Source organism: Sturnira hondurensis, unplaced genomic scaffold (genome assembly GCF_014824575.4).
Source record: "Sturnira hondurensis isolate 20B ecotype Veracruz unplaced genomic scaffold, ASM1482457v3 Scaffold0011192, whole genome shotgun sequence".
In the NCBI taxonomy this organism is placed as follows: domain Eukaryota; kingdom Metazoa; phylum Chordata; class Mammalia; order Chiroptera; family Phyllostomidae; genus Sturnira; species Sturnira hondurensis.
The window spans coordinates 1,368,578-1,383,422 of record NW_028083823.1 but is presented as its reverse complement, the minus strand read 5'-3'; the positions used below and the strand labels follow the sequence as shown (position 1 = coordinate 1,383,422).

The 14,845-nt window shown below is 37.7% G+C and overlaps 1 protein-coding gene across 3 annotated transcripts in view; it reads right to left on the bottom strand.

Annotated features, from left to right (window-relative positions):
• Positions 1-237: 237 nt before the first annotated feature.
• Positions 238-14,845, bottom strand: part of SYTL5 (synaptotagmin like 5) — a 132,489-nt gene continuing 117,881 nt past the window's right edge. For all 3 annotated transcript variants that reach the window (XM_037059559.1, XM_037059561.1, XM_037059560.1), the window contains 4 exons: positions 7,271-7,379; positions 5,964-6,096; positions 3,934-4,142; positions 238-2,643 (listed from right to left, as the gene is read on the bottom strand). In XM_037059559.1, the coding sequence (XP_036915454.1) occupies positions 2,501-2,643; positions 3,934-4,142; positions 5,964-6,096; positions 7,271-7,379 (594 nt within the window). In that variant the 3' untranslated portion in view covers positions 238-2,500. The remainder of the gene's footprint in view (positions 2,644-3,933; positions 4,143-5,963; positions 6,097-7,270; positions 7,380-14,845) is intronic.

Genomic DNA, 14,845 nt, shown 5'->3' with positions numbered 1-14,845 from the left:
AATGAAACAGAAATTAGGCATATTTATGACAAAAGGCCTCTATCCATGGGCTTTGGAAGTGCTTCCAATCTTTTGCAATAAATGCTGTGAGTGTACTCATTTCTCACATATGTATCTATCTCTGGGATAAATAACCCAAAGTGAAATTGCTGCATTTCGCACACACACACACACACACACACACCCCTCATTTTGAATTTCAAAATAAAAAGGCTGAAAACATACCAAACATAGACACCAAATATAGCCAGTTTATTTAACCATACTTAATATGGCATTTGATAGGTCTGGTTAAATAAATTTGGTAGATCCCTATAATGTAATACCCCGTAGCCATAAAAAAATCAGGTTGTCAACGTATTCTGATATATAAGGGCAGAAGGAAGACTGACTTTTCAGTTTTGAACTATTTAAATTTTATGTCATTCACATATTTTACCAACATTTAAAGATGTACTTCTATACCATGCTTAGTAAAAAAAAAGTGACTTAAAAATTGATTTGCCTTTTATTTGAAAGCAACACCAACATGTTTCTGATGGACTTTTACATACTTGGCTTTTGCATCATAGAAATGCTCAATTAGATACTAGTTTTTATGAAATTATGATGCAGAGAATTGCTCTAAATGTGGTGAAGTTCTGAACACAATGTTCTGTTTGTCTTGAGTTCCAGTTATAAATTGTGGAATTTATTACTTTGCCACATTATTAGTGAATAAATCCACTTCATTTTGTCTACTTCAGATATGTATCTAGACTTTACCATCACTACCCTCTAACCTCCCCTAAAAATGTCATGGAAGATAGAATGAATCATATCAAATCTGATGACAATTTATTTTCCAATATAGAAAGTAGAAATGATGTTACTATTTTTTTGTTTTTTCTGTTTTAAAGAAGGGTAACATAGGGATATGGGTGTGACTATTTTTTAATGTACCACATGTACTAAGCTACACTAGATCACTAACTTAAATTTTCTAGAAATAGTCCATTTTTGAATATTAAAATGGATTATTTATTCTCTTACTAAGAATAATGCTAAGTATATTCTTAAATCTGTTTTCAAAATTCAAGAAGAAACTTAAAATATGGAAAAATGAGCTACAATAAACCTGAAGATGATTCTGGTTTTCCTACTACTAAAATTCAGTTTCTATCCTTTTAAGGATGTTTAGTCCCTTCAGCTGAGGGGCTAAAATATGACTCCAGAAGAAGACTAGGTCAGGTATATTCATACTCAAATAATCAGACTGTGCTCTACCTTCCTTCATCTATGTCCTCCTGTCCACCATAATAAGAACAGGATCATGCCAAGGACTTCAGTGGAAAGAACACTGGCTTAGGACTCACACACCAGATTTGAGTCCAAATACAGCTTCTATATGATCTTGGGTAAGTCATTTCAGCTCTCTGTGCTCAGATTTGGAATCTGCAAAATGAGTAACAAGGTCTGATGTCCTTTTCAGATTTAATTGTCTTTGCACCTAAGTTTGGTGGCTTAAGTATCTGGAATTCTAGGTGACAGAAAGTATGTAGATTGAAATATTGGCCCTGATTCTTCATTCCTTCCTGCATCCCCAGTCTTGCCATGGTTTCCTTGTGAGCAGAACATATTTCCCCGTCTCTTGATTTTGGGCTTGGTCATGTGACTTCTTTTGACTAATGGGGTATCAACAGATATGACACAAGCGGGGCTCAAAATGTACATTATTTCTTAGTCCCCTTCAGTTAAGACCGGAACATTTTATAAAATACATGTTTGCAACAGAGCTCTCTAATAAGCAGGTCATAACTAGGGTAATCATACATCCCAATTTTCCCAGATCAATCCTGATTTACATCTGTTTTTCTGCTACACTGGTTTAGCTCCTTTGGCTCTCAAAAGTGGGCTGATTTAGATTATAAGTTATATAATCACCACATTAAAAACCTGAAAATGTACCTGGGTAAGCCACAAGATTGCTAAAATAGTAGAGCCACCGTCTTGCCCAAGCAACCATCCCCACATGCCTTCTTTGGACCATGGGGATTCCAAGGGTAAGAAAAGGGTAGCCAGTATACCTTCTTCTTACTCTTCAAGTGATCTACATCCTGAGTGGTCCTCCTTTCCCTCAAACCATTTGAGGAAACCTAAAGTAGCTAATAACTACAAAAAGTTTAGAGTTTCCAATTTCGACTACAGTGTCAAATATGCTTGCACCAGCCATTTCCCTTATGGTAAAGCCATTGCATGATTTGCTTGTTGACAGAACAATGTGGTACAGTTTCTATCATCCAGTTAAGAAGGTCCTGGCCCATATACATATAGAGGTACATGCTCTTTAAAATTTTCATTATGACCCTAAAGGTTCATTCCACTGACATCTCTCTCCTCATTTCCTAATGCCCTCAGGTGAGAAATGCCAGGGAAGAGGAATCCCAGGACTTCAGCCTGCTACTGGTAGGAAGTGTCAGCCAAACAGTCTCAGGAGGCCTCATTTTGGAGAATGGTACCTTCAGAGCTGACACTTCCCCATGCTGGAACGGAGCATGAGTATACCCTCTACAGGAGTCCCAGGATTGTCGGCCATCTTTTGCCAAAGGTGTTGCTCTTCCCCTTGAGAGTCCATCCAATCCACATTCTTTCCATGGCTCACACCTAAAGAAGGAAAAGGGGAATATTATACTTCACAAATGAAATGTTTTAGGTTTTTGGAAGACACCTATTAATTAACCTCTGAGGGGGCCTTTTAACCACAAAATCCTTCACTGGCTTATTCTCACTTACCATAGGTCTAATAAATGGTGTTAGAATAAAATATACATCTTTTGCAGACTGCAGTACTCTCCTCTGCCTAGATCTTGGGAAATAATCGGAATAGCCTTAGTGGCTCATTTCTTCCCCACTTTGGTAGTTTAGCAGAGAGCTGGTTCACTTGGACTGAAATTAACATGACAGAACAACAGGCTGAACTGGGCTCTGAGGCTCTTCCTTTCTAACAAGGCCGATTCTCTGACCTGGGGAGTTTTCATTTTAGTGGTATAGATATTCTTTGCCCTACTTAATCTATAAATAAGTAGAGCATCATAGGGGTGGGGTCATTCTCAACATGAATGTTGACTATGATGCATATAAAACATTTATGTCTGGCCCAAACAATGGAATAATGAAACTTTGGGAGGAGCTGCATGTGCTCCCCTACTATAAATTTTCCTCTAATTCTCCCTGTTACAGTTGTGTCTTGTGGCACAAGTGGTATGTTTCCATGTTTTAAAAACATTAAAATTATTTCCTTTCGACTAATGTGAGTAATGGCTGCAAATTCTGTACAGAAATGAAAAGAGGATGAAGTAAAGTTGGTCTTGGAAATTTTTCTTTCCCCTATCAGAAGCCTTTGTTTTCTGGTAATCTTTTCCTGAGCAAAACCCAAAGTAAAGCCCAAGAAAGCAGTTAAAATTTACTTATACTAAAGTGTAAATGATATTTTGTGACAAGAATAAATATAAAAGGTATACATCCTAAACTTATAGTTGAAGGATACAAAATTCTGCAGCAGTATTTTTATTTTTATTTTTAAAGGTTTTGTTTATTTTCCAAGAGAGAGAAAGGAGGAGAGGGAAAAAGAGAGGGAGAGAAACATCAATGTGTAGTTGCCTCCCATGTGTCCCCCTACTGGGGACTTGGCCCAAAACCCTAGCATGTGCCCTAACTAGGAATCAGACCAGTGACCCTTTGGTTCACAGGCCAGCACTCAATCCACTGAGCCACACAGCCAGGGTAATATTTTTATTTAAAAAATGAACAGGTCCTTGGCTAAAGGCATGAAGCATCTGTGGAAATTTCAGGAGTCAGCAAAGCTGAGACTATATTTATGTCTACTATATATCACACATTCAGGAACTACTCCCCAGACCCATGCCCAATCACAGACCATCTCAGAGTCCTCACCACTTCCAATATTTAGACGAACTCCTCCAAGAAAAATGTTGCTGGAAAAGGCCTCCTTGTCCCAGATGGTAAGTTCTAGGCAAACATTCTTTATATCCTGGGGATGTAGGCCACTGAAGAAGAAAGTGTGATTCCACTGAGGGTTAACACTTTTTTTTATTACCAGAGTTTTGTGCTTGGTGGCTTTGCTATCATCAGGGAGCAGATAGCTGCAGGAGAAAATGCAATCAAGCCATCAGTGAGGCAGTAGGCAGAACAGGGAATCCTTGAGTAGTGTTTCAATTTCCCATAATTCCTGGTGTTTGTCTGTATGTGTAAGTGTGATCTATATATATTGGATTTTCTCTCTCCCAGGTTCTTACATGCATAATCTGGATTTATTTATTGGGATGGTTTATTATTTCTTTTAAGTGGCGAAGTAGTAAAATGCCCACACTCTCTTTTCTAATCATATTTTGGTCCTTCACTCATCTTGAAATGAGAATGCCTCCTGTAGTATACATGGTTTAATGTCTTGCCTCCTATCATCTCTGGTCCACTTGTGAGCTGACTTGAAGCCAACATGCTGACAGCTTCCAACCTTAAGAGCATGTGCCTCTTGGCTTTTCAGTTAAGGACTTTCTCAAGCTGTGTGAGCTGACTCAGATTATGTACAGGGAGTCCTGGGATTAGTAGGGATTTAATGTCCCCAGGAGTGACTGTCAACCACTCAGTTTTAGAAATTGGTGGATGAGCTTTCCTGTCTTTTGAAGGGACAACGCTAAGGTATATTCCAGAGTTCCTTCTAGCTTTCCCCATTGGAATTATGCCCTAACTTCCCACAGCAGTAAACTTCCTATAACACATTTTTACTAGCTTTGTCCCCTCTTCCCCATCTCATTTTATCTACTCTCTCACTGGTGCTTCTCAAAATCTCTTCTCAAATAAAACACCTGCACCCCAGGCCTTCTCTACTATGGTCAAAACTCTGTTTTTGACTACAGTAGAGAATGAGGGTCTAGGTACCTTATGAATCAGAGAGCAAGTTTTAGAGAAGAAGATATATGGGTATGGAATTAGTACATTAAACAAACATGGAAGATGCCACAAAACAAATGACCTCACAATAAAAAGGATACATTGCTATACTTGACATTACATTTCATGCACCAAGCAGAGACTATTTATCTCCCAATATTCATTATCTCCTTATTTTCCTCTTTAACAGAAAAAACTTCATTTTTTTTCAGTTTGGCACAAGATTGCCCAGAATAAACACTACATTCCCTGGGCTCCCTCGAGGCTAGTTCAGTCATGCAACTAAATTCTGGCCAATAGGATACAAGAAGTAATTTAGTATGAACTTTTGAGAAGCATCTTGCCAGATAGAATATGGCTATCTTGTCCCATGAGGTGAACACCATAACAAAATAAAAAAACCCTCTGTCTCTGATTATCATGATCCTTCCACACCTGCCTTACACACTTTACCTTTAATCTTTGCTTACATGCAAGAGAAAAAAACTTTTGTTTAAGCCACTTTTAAGCTGGGTCACAGATAGCTAATATTAATGAATACATTTTATAATATTAAACTTCATATAAGGATCTATTCCTGCTCTCTCACACTCTTTTATAAAAATATGAGGTCCCTTTAAAATCATCTCAATGTTGAAGTGTAACTAGGGAAATAATTTACAAGAAAGTTACTGGCTTTTTCAAAAAGTATAGAAAAAGGATACCATTCTTTGTTATCTCTGCTTCATAAATGTTAACAAAATAAAGGAAAAACTATTAGAAGTGATGTTAAGTCAACTTTGTGAGACCATAATGAGGGCTGAGGCCAGACCTGAAATATGCTGGATGAAGGTTGAAAGCTAGGAAAACAGTTCTCTCTATACTCACATTGTTTAGATGGAAGAACCACCAATCAAGGATAGCTCTTTCCCAATACATTTCAAATAAACCTCAAAAGCCACCACTGTCTCGTGAATCACAGATCTTTTCATCTCCCATTAAGTATCATCTAAAATGAACTATAACAAAATTACCCCTTAACAAAGCTATCAGAAGTGCCTCCTGACTTCACTGCTGTCAAATTCTTTGCCTCTTTGATGAACACTTCTAGTATTCCTCCAGAGAGTTTAGGTGGATCCTTCTTTCCCCTTTTAAAGGTCTTCTTTCCTGCATAAGTCATCAAAGTGAAAGAGAGGGAGGGAGGGAGGGAGGGAGGGAGGGAGGGAGGGAGAGAGAGAGAGAGAGAGAGAGAGAGAGAGAGAGAGAGAGAGAGAGAGAGAGAAGGGAAGAGAAAAAAGAGAAGGAGGAGGAGAGAGATAGATCATGAGTTCTATTTCAAAATTTACAAAAATATCTACTAAAATTTATTTCATTTGCTGATTGAATCAGGTATTAATATTATCGTATTTGCCATGTATTATTTAAATGGTTTACCCCATTGGATTTCTTCTAGATAGGTTTCATTTGTGGTTATGAGTTAAAAACTTTAAGTATTACCCTACAACATATATCTTTTCACAGGGTATAAAGGAATAAAATGGAAAAGCCCCTGAGAGTTGCTTGGGCCATGTTGGAATAAACCTATTTAATCCTTGCAGTATCCCTATGAAGTAAGAAAACTGAGGCTGAGAAATAGTAAGTTACTCACACAAGGTCACAATGAAGAGGGTGATAGTGAATGGAAGAACACAGGAGACAGACTGTAGGATTTGATGGAAGGAGCAAAGCAAGAAAGATTAATTTTTTTAAGATTTTGTTTATTTATTTTTAGAGGGGAAGGGAGGAAGAAAGAGAGGGAGAGAAACAACAATGTGTGTTTGACTCTCACGTGTCCCCTACTGGGGACCTGGTTCACAACCTAGGGATGTGCCCTGACTGGGAATCAAACTGGTGACCTTTTGGTTTGCAGGCTGGCACTCAGGGTACTGAGCCACACAAGCCAGGGTGCAAGAGAGATTTAAAAGTTGACTCAATGCAGATTTTTCCTTTACATTCTGTTCCTTTACATTCTTGAGTCTTCTTCCTCAAGACACACTGAGTAACTCTGAATATCATAAATCCATACAGCAATTAGCTACACATTTCCTCTACCCTTGGGAAGATCCTATATCTCTAGGACTTCTGGGAAACAAATATCACCATTAAGGTTGGTTTCTAAGTATGAACTTAGAGTACCACACCCTTCCCCATATATAGTATATACTTCTCAACTCTACTTGAAAGTCAGTGACACCTAAACCTTTAAATTTCATATGTGTAACAGTCCAAACAATTCTGGATCCCTATTCCCACAGTTCTAGGACAGAATATTCTTGATCAAAGTCATTGATTTTTTCTTTACCTTGAAGTTGTCCTGTTGGAAACATCAGGTTCTCATTTGGGGGAATGTAACGTAAAACAACTGTCAGTTCTCCTTTGTATTGAAGGCCAATGTCAGGAGATAATTCCACCTGGCCAAGGAGAGACATGTGAAAAGAAAATGTGAGAATGCTTGTTTTGTTATTTTGTAGCCCACATTTGTACATTTACTTGGTAACTTAAATATAACAATCCATTCCCATTCACCTATGTTAGCACTTACTGGTTTTAGAGATGTCTTAAGTATGAGAAAAGAGGCTGGAAACTCTATGAATACATTTGCACATAACTTTTAATATTAAAGTAAAAAGAATTTTAGAAATGATTAACACACATTTGGTCAGTATATTGATACTGAGTGCCTGTGATGCATTGAAGACTAGACCATCACTGAACATACATATATCATAGTTGGGGTATGAGGCAGGGATAAAAATGCCACTGAAAATAGATCCATAAGGTACTTCTTCCTGTTTGCCCATATTCTTTCCTAAGTAACTAAGAAGGGGAAAGTACGCAGTAATGTTTGATTCACATTGGGCTGCCTGCCACCCATTATAATAGACATCAATAAAATTCAACATGGAAAAACTGATTCACTGAAACATTGTTGGTGGAAATGTAAAATGGGATAGCCACTTTGGAAAAGTTTTGCAGTTTATTAAAAGATTAAACATATAACTGCCATACAACCTAGCAATTACACTCTTGGGCATTTATCCCAGAGAGATAAAAGATTATATCCACATAAAAATCTGTATAAAATATTAGTCTCATCTTTATTTTTAATAGTAACACACTAGAAACAACCTGGATGTACTTCATCAGGTGAATGGTCAAATACACTGTAATATATCCATACCATACAATAAAAAGGAATGACTAGTGATACATACAATTTGGATCTCTATTAAATTATGGTAAGTTAAAAAGGACAGTCTCAAAAGGATACATACTATACAATTCTACTTATATGGCATTCTTAAATGACAAGATAATAGGTACAGAGAACCAGATTAGTGGCTGTTAAGAGTTAGGGATGGGTGTGGCAGGAGGGAAGTGGGTATGGTTATAAAAGAACATGAGTATGATATCACCGTTAACAGGAATCTAAACAACAAAACAAACAAGCAAGCAAAATATGACCAAAGACACTAAAATAGGGAACAGGCTGACAGGGTCCAGAGGGGAGAGGGGAGAGAATCATAGGGGAAAAGGGGATGGACTCACATGAACAAGTATAAAGGACACATGGACAATAACTAAGGGGGGGGGCAGAAAAGGGAGGGAGGTGGGGAGCACTAGGGGGGCAGGGCTGGGAATATAAGACAGAAAACTGTACTTAAACAAGAACTAAATAAAAATAAAAATTAAAAAAAAAGAACATGGGGGATTTTTGTGATGATGGAACTCTTCTGTATCTCAGCTGTGGAGGTGGGCAGACAAAGCTACTTTGTCTATCAATATTTGATAAAATTGTATAGAAGTAAATACACAAACACACACAAAGGAAAACTGAAGAAATCTGAATAAAATTGATAGATTATATCAATGTCAGTATCTTGACTGCAACATTAGGGGAAACTAGGTAATGGCTATATAGGATCTCTCTGTATTACTGATTATAACTTCATGTTGATCTATAAGCATCCCAAAAGTTTAAAGTTTTAAATGTGAATCCAGAGCCTTTGTTCTGGAGGCCTCCTACTTACCACTGAGTTATCTGAACTTTAATTTTTCATAAGTAAGGTAAGAAAAGTAATATAAGTTCTAAGAATCTTCTTTCAAAAACCTGAGTCTTGAATACTGAATCAAGGGTTGAGAACTGCTCTCTTCTGAGAGAGGGTAGACTGAAAGAATTCAGGAACTCCAACGTTCACACAAAAGCCAGAAGCTGTTCAAGCCTCAGCAAAAAAAAAAAAAAAAAAAAAAAAGGAATTCTTGTTTGACTGTCTTTCCTCTTCGTGGTGGTAAAACTTACTAGTAAGTTGGGAAATTATTTAAGTATTTTATTCAACCAACTTACTAGGGGCAAAAATCAGATTAGATGGTGAAATAGACTCTCCGTCTAATATCTGATTCATCTGATCAGATTTAATCTGATTATTTTAGATCAAATGCCTTGTAAAAGGACTTCTCTTATTATTTTTAAGTTGTAGTAAATTTTAGTTTATGTGAGCACCATAAATGAAAAAATTATAATGGGTATTATGGTAGATTAAAGAAGTCATGACTTTTTGGGATACTATAGCCAATGAGAGGTGGCATGTTTGTCCTCCCTCTTTGGATCTGAATGGGCTCTGTGATTGCTTTGACTGGTAGAATATGGCAGAAATGACAATGTGCCAGTTTTAGGATCTTGGCTTTAAGATTAATAGCTTCTACTTTCTCTCCTGGAGTGGATGGATATTCTTGGGGTGTTCCCTCTGGGAACCAATGATAGAGTCCCAAGCCAAATGTAGGTGCACCTATTGTTAGGGCCGGATTCCCAGCTGGCAGCCAACATCAAGTGTAAGACAACTGACTTGAACAACCAACCCAGGCAAGCTTTAAGATAACTTCAGCCTCACTCTCTCCCATCTGGCTGCAACCACATGAGAGACCTTAAATGAGAACCACATAGCTCAACCAAGCTACCCCACAGAATAATGGGTGATAATAATAAATTATTGTTTTATGCCACTAAGATTTAGAATAGTTTTTTATACAGCTGGGAGAAGGCTATATTTGCTTTTGGCTGATATCTTTAAGTAGGGAAATATGTTGGTAGGAAAGTGGTATGTGCAGGTGTCACATACTAACATATAGTGTATTAGGGATCAAAACATGTATTATTGGGATTTATTGATATTCCATTGGTTTTCAGGTTAAATTAAAATATACTGGTGACTTTATATAAATACAGTCATCAAATCTTGTTTAAGTATGAAACAGTAAACATGAAATCTTGTAGCATCATGATCACATACAGAAAACCAGAGGGAGTCATCTTGTACCCTGCATATATCTAGTGCTTGGGGGCATTTTTTATATTCTTGCAAGGAATTTCCAAGGCACCATCCTCTCCTTGTATACCACCAGCCAACTCTTGCTCAGACAAAAATTGCAGAATTCAATTCAACCAACACATTTGAAACGCCTTCTTGTAGTAGTTCTTTTAAGGCATTTTGCCAAGCGGTGTGCAGACACCAAGAAACAGACCTGCTTTCAATGAGTTTTCAGTCTATCCAGAACACATATAGGAAGTAGCAGCTCTATTAATCTTCCCTTATTTAAATGATTCATCAGATTAATTAATGCTCTCCATTCCCAATAAAGAGCAGGCTTGTCTCTACAAAGGCCATGCATGTCTGCTCTCATCCACAGTTGAACTGCATGCTCAACAGAACTCAGCTTCTTTAGTCTCTCAAGCTCTTTATGCCAGGAAGAAATCTTTGTAGTTCTAATTGTATAATTTAATATTGTATAAACTGAAATGTACAAAAAGATAGCTGTTACTATAAAAATTAAGTTGACTGCTTTAGAAAAGCAAGATTTAAAAATAAATTACCTGTTGGATTATATTTGGGCTTAAAGCTATAAAAGGCTAGAAAAATCATGACTATTTTGAAAGATTTTGACTTACTTTGAAAGTATTCTTACATTTTTGTTTCCCTGTGGAGAAATTTGAACTAGAAACTATTTATGATGATACATCAGGGGTAGAATTTATGCCAAGAATATATGACAGCATTTTAATTACTGAAACCATACTTATATAAAATTAATTGTCCTTATATTAGAAAACTTGAAAATGAGTGCATATTTATGTAAGTTAAAATAAATATTTAAGAAATGCATTGGGGTATGTGTGTGTATGTATATGATTTATGACTTTCTTTATTAATTGATCCTGATTCTCTTGGGCTTCTACTACACAGCAAACTCAATGTCACACAAACAATGAAAGTTGCTTCAATTAAGTACAAAGAAACTACTGTGAGAAGAAAGAGAGTAATCCATATCGGGATAAAGAGGTAGCCTTTGTTTGGTCCTTAAAGGATAAGAGAGATGATGCTAGATGAATATGGAGTGGGAGGAAAGTTAGTTTGGTTGAAGAAAAAGCAGTATGAGCAAAATATAGTGGGGACTGTGTAGAGAGTGTATAAGAAATAGTAAAAAGTGAAGTGTGGTTAGAGATGTGTGTACAGGAAGGTGGTGGCAAGAAAGATGGAAACAAGGCATCTTTCTCCAGAAAACACTAAGACATGAACTTATATTATAATGTTTTATTAGGATGGGTAGTGGGGTATTGGGATCAGAAAGGGAAAAGAGGCTCACAAAGTTGTGGTATCAGGCAAAGTTTCATGAAGAGTAACTTTTGCTCAGTCCTACAGGGGGAGATATGAAAACAAGACAGATCACACTCCCACGGGTCACATCAAAGGCAAGACAGTGACAGTCTTTATGTTCCTTCTACCCTCAACCCCCAGGAGACTTAAATACCCAGGTTTTTCATGCCCACAGAACAAAACCACTCCAGTAGCCTGAAGACTCCTCTTTTACAAAGATTGACAGGTGTTGGCAGGTAGGAGTGAAAGTCATGGGCAGCCATCTATACATGAAAATGGGGGAATGGGAAGAGCACCAACATCCTCCTTTGCTATGGAAGGCCAGGCCATATCAAGGGAGCACTGAGTGCCAGGGTGAGGTTTAGGATTTATTCAAACCACATTAAAAGCAGCTGGGTCTCTGAGCAAGGGTGTGACCTAATCAGATAATGCCCACAATCTTCTGTTTTCTGAATAGAGAGCCACTTTCCATCAGAGTAGAAACAGAGTTAACAGTGCATTTACAGGTCTAAGATGGGATGATAAATTATAAACGAATGTCTTCCAAAACTGCTCAATAGAGACAACCTTTTAGCTAGGTAGGTAATAATTCCACAGGAACTTACATTTATTTTCTGTCTGAAGGCATAACAGAGAAATTTTCCTTTGAAAACCACAAGCTTGCTGTTGATTTTCAAAGGTCCTTGAACCTATAATAGCACCTTCTGGGAATGCATGAATGGCAATTTGTACTAACAAACCCTTGTTATCTGACTACCTGATATGCCTTTCAGAAGAATAATGAGTTATAACTTCTAAGCAAGTCTATGTCATGCATGAAATTATACCATCAGACTACTGTACAGCATGTTCAGCATCTTGAGTTCTATCTGGGTCTGTGTCAACCTCCTGACCAGCTTAGCACTGTAAGACTTAACTAAAACAAAGGTAAGTGTCAAGGGAATTCCACTAACACACAGTCAATAAGAAATAAGGGTCCATGTCTTTCCAGTATTGCCATTGTGAAAACATATCTCTATTTCCAAAAGCTTGGGGACTATTAGTTTTAATAATTTTGATCCTCTATTACTAAGGAAATTGGTTCCTGTAGCTGACAATTCACCTCCTCAGCTGGAAAATCTACAACAAACATCAAGTCTCTGGGGTTGCTCATACTACAGCTGCAGCTGAAGTGACTACTGCACTGAAATGACTAGGAATAAAGTGATAATTCTGATAATTAACCGCCACATGGAACCCAGCCCAGCCTGAAAATGAGCCACCAGTGAAGTGCGAGGCAACATACAGAGCATATTTTTGCATGGATTTCCATCCCCCTTCATTTTTAGAAGGCATGGTAGCCAAGCAAGTCCAAACCTGCATCCTTTCCTCCACATGTGTCAGAAAAGGCTTGGCAGAGAATGATGACGTGGATTAGAAACACTAACTTAATTTTGAGTTTTCCCCAGAAGTGAACTTTTAGGTGAGGATCCTTATATGCAAGTGACTAAGAAAGCCCTCCAAAGATAGACCAGTAAAGGGGTGGTAAAAACAGGTAGGGAAAGGGGAGGGAGCCAGGCAAGGGCACAGAATGATACAGAAGGAAAGCTTTGGATTATCAGTAATGCCTCAGAATTTTTTCCACACTCAGTAAGGGAAATGAGATTTCAGACCTCTTTCCCCCACCTCACCTGTCAAGTGTTGGCTCTATGCCGATTTGGAAAAAAGCTATGGTAGCCTGGGGACAGCTCTCAAAAGAGAGTCTCAGATGGAGGCTATTGGAAGCAAAACTCCCAACAGACTTGGTGAAAGGAATCTATGGTCATTAGGCAGAGAACCAACTGCATCTCATGGACATTAAACAAAATCAGAACTTTTCTACCTTGAGTAGGCTTATCATAAGATGCTTCTTTCTTATGATAATAGAAAGTGAAACCACTCAATGGCAATGTGAAGGTGATTACGGGGAAAAGTTGTTGGTCCTTGAGTACAGAGGCCTGGGAGAGCTTAGATATCCCACTGCAACCATTTCCAGGAAACTGACTGGAAACACTCTAAGCTGGTTTCCAAAGAGCTCCAATATGCTTTAATGTTGAATTACATATACTAAAAGGCATATTATTCATCCTTCATCTGTGTCATGCATCATGTCTTAGACATTTTCTACTATGATTCCATGATGTTCACCCATACACACAAGGGTGAAGTGACTGGAGATTAAGTCACATTATGTGTTATCCTTTATGATGAGGCTTTTCATTCAATTGCAAGAGATGTAGTACTGGAATGACCAAACATTTCCCATAATTAATGTCACAAGAATGTTATGCTATCATGGAATTATTTGTTGTTATTATTGGACTTTGTATTTCTATCACATTTATGTTAGTCATGGGCTTGCAGTTAATTTATTTTAAATATTTTATTATATTTTTATCATTTTTATCCTCAGCTCCAGTATACCTCCTAAAGATTTTTCCATTAGTTATTTACATCATGTTTGAGATCAACACTTATAAAATCCCACTAGAAAATTGTATTTAGTTTCTGAGCCTCAGACTCATATAAAATGAGGATAATTATAACTTAGCTCACAATGGTTGTTGTAACCACTAGATGTGAACAATCTTGCTATTGATGATGATCAACAATTGTTGTTGTTGATGCCCAACTTTTGTTTTTTTTTCCTGTCTTGCATCCACTCACCCTTAATTTAGTACTACTGTGCCTGGATTTCCTTTGAGGCAATACCACCCTTAGGACCAGGGTATGTTCTGACTGTCTTAAGCCAATCAATGTAGTTCACTTCCCTAGTCACAGTGTCAGCTCAGGATGGCCAAATAATATAATTAGGATTAGGAGAATCAGGCTCAGGATGTTGGTTGTACTATTTGAGGGGGAGGAATTCTCTCTTCTCCTGGACAGTGGAGTGCAAGGATGGGAGGCTTGAAGCTGTTGTAGTGTACAAAAAAAGCATACCTGGAGCTAATGAGAGAGGCAAACACTGCATATAGTCTGAAAATGAAGCCAACACAGAGAAGAGAGACCAAGAGACTCCAGTGCCTTGATAAGAGTTGAGCATCTGAATTGAGCAATGCTTGGTAATCTCTGGCCAATAATTTCCTTTTACTTTTTGAGCAGTATGAACTGAGGTTTCTGTCAATTGCAATACAAGGACTGCAATGTAACATAACATTATCTGGTATTTATTGAGAGCTTACATTGCGCCTGACATAATCCTGTGAGCA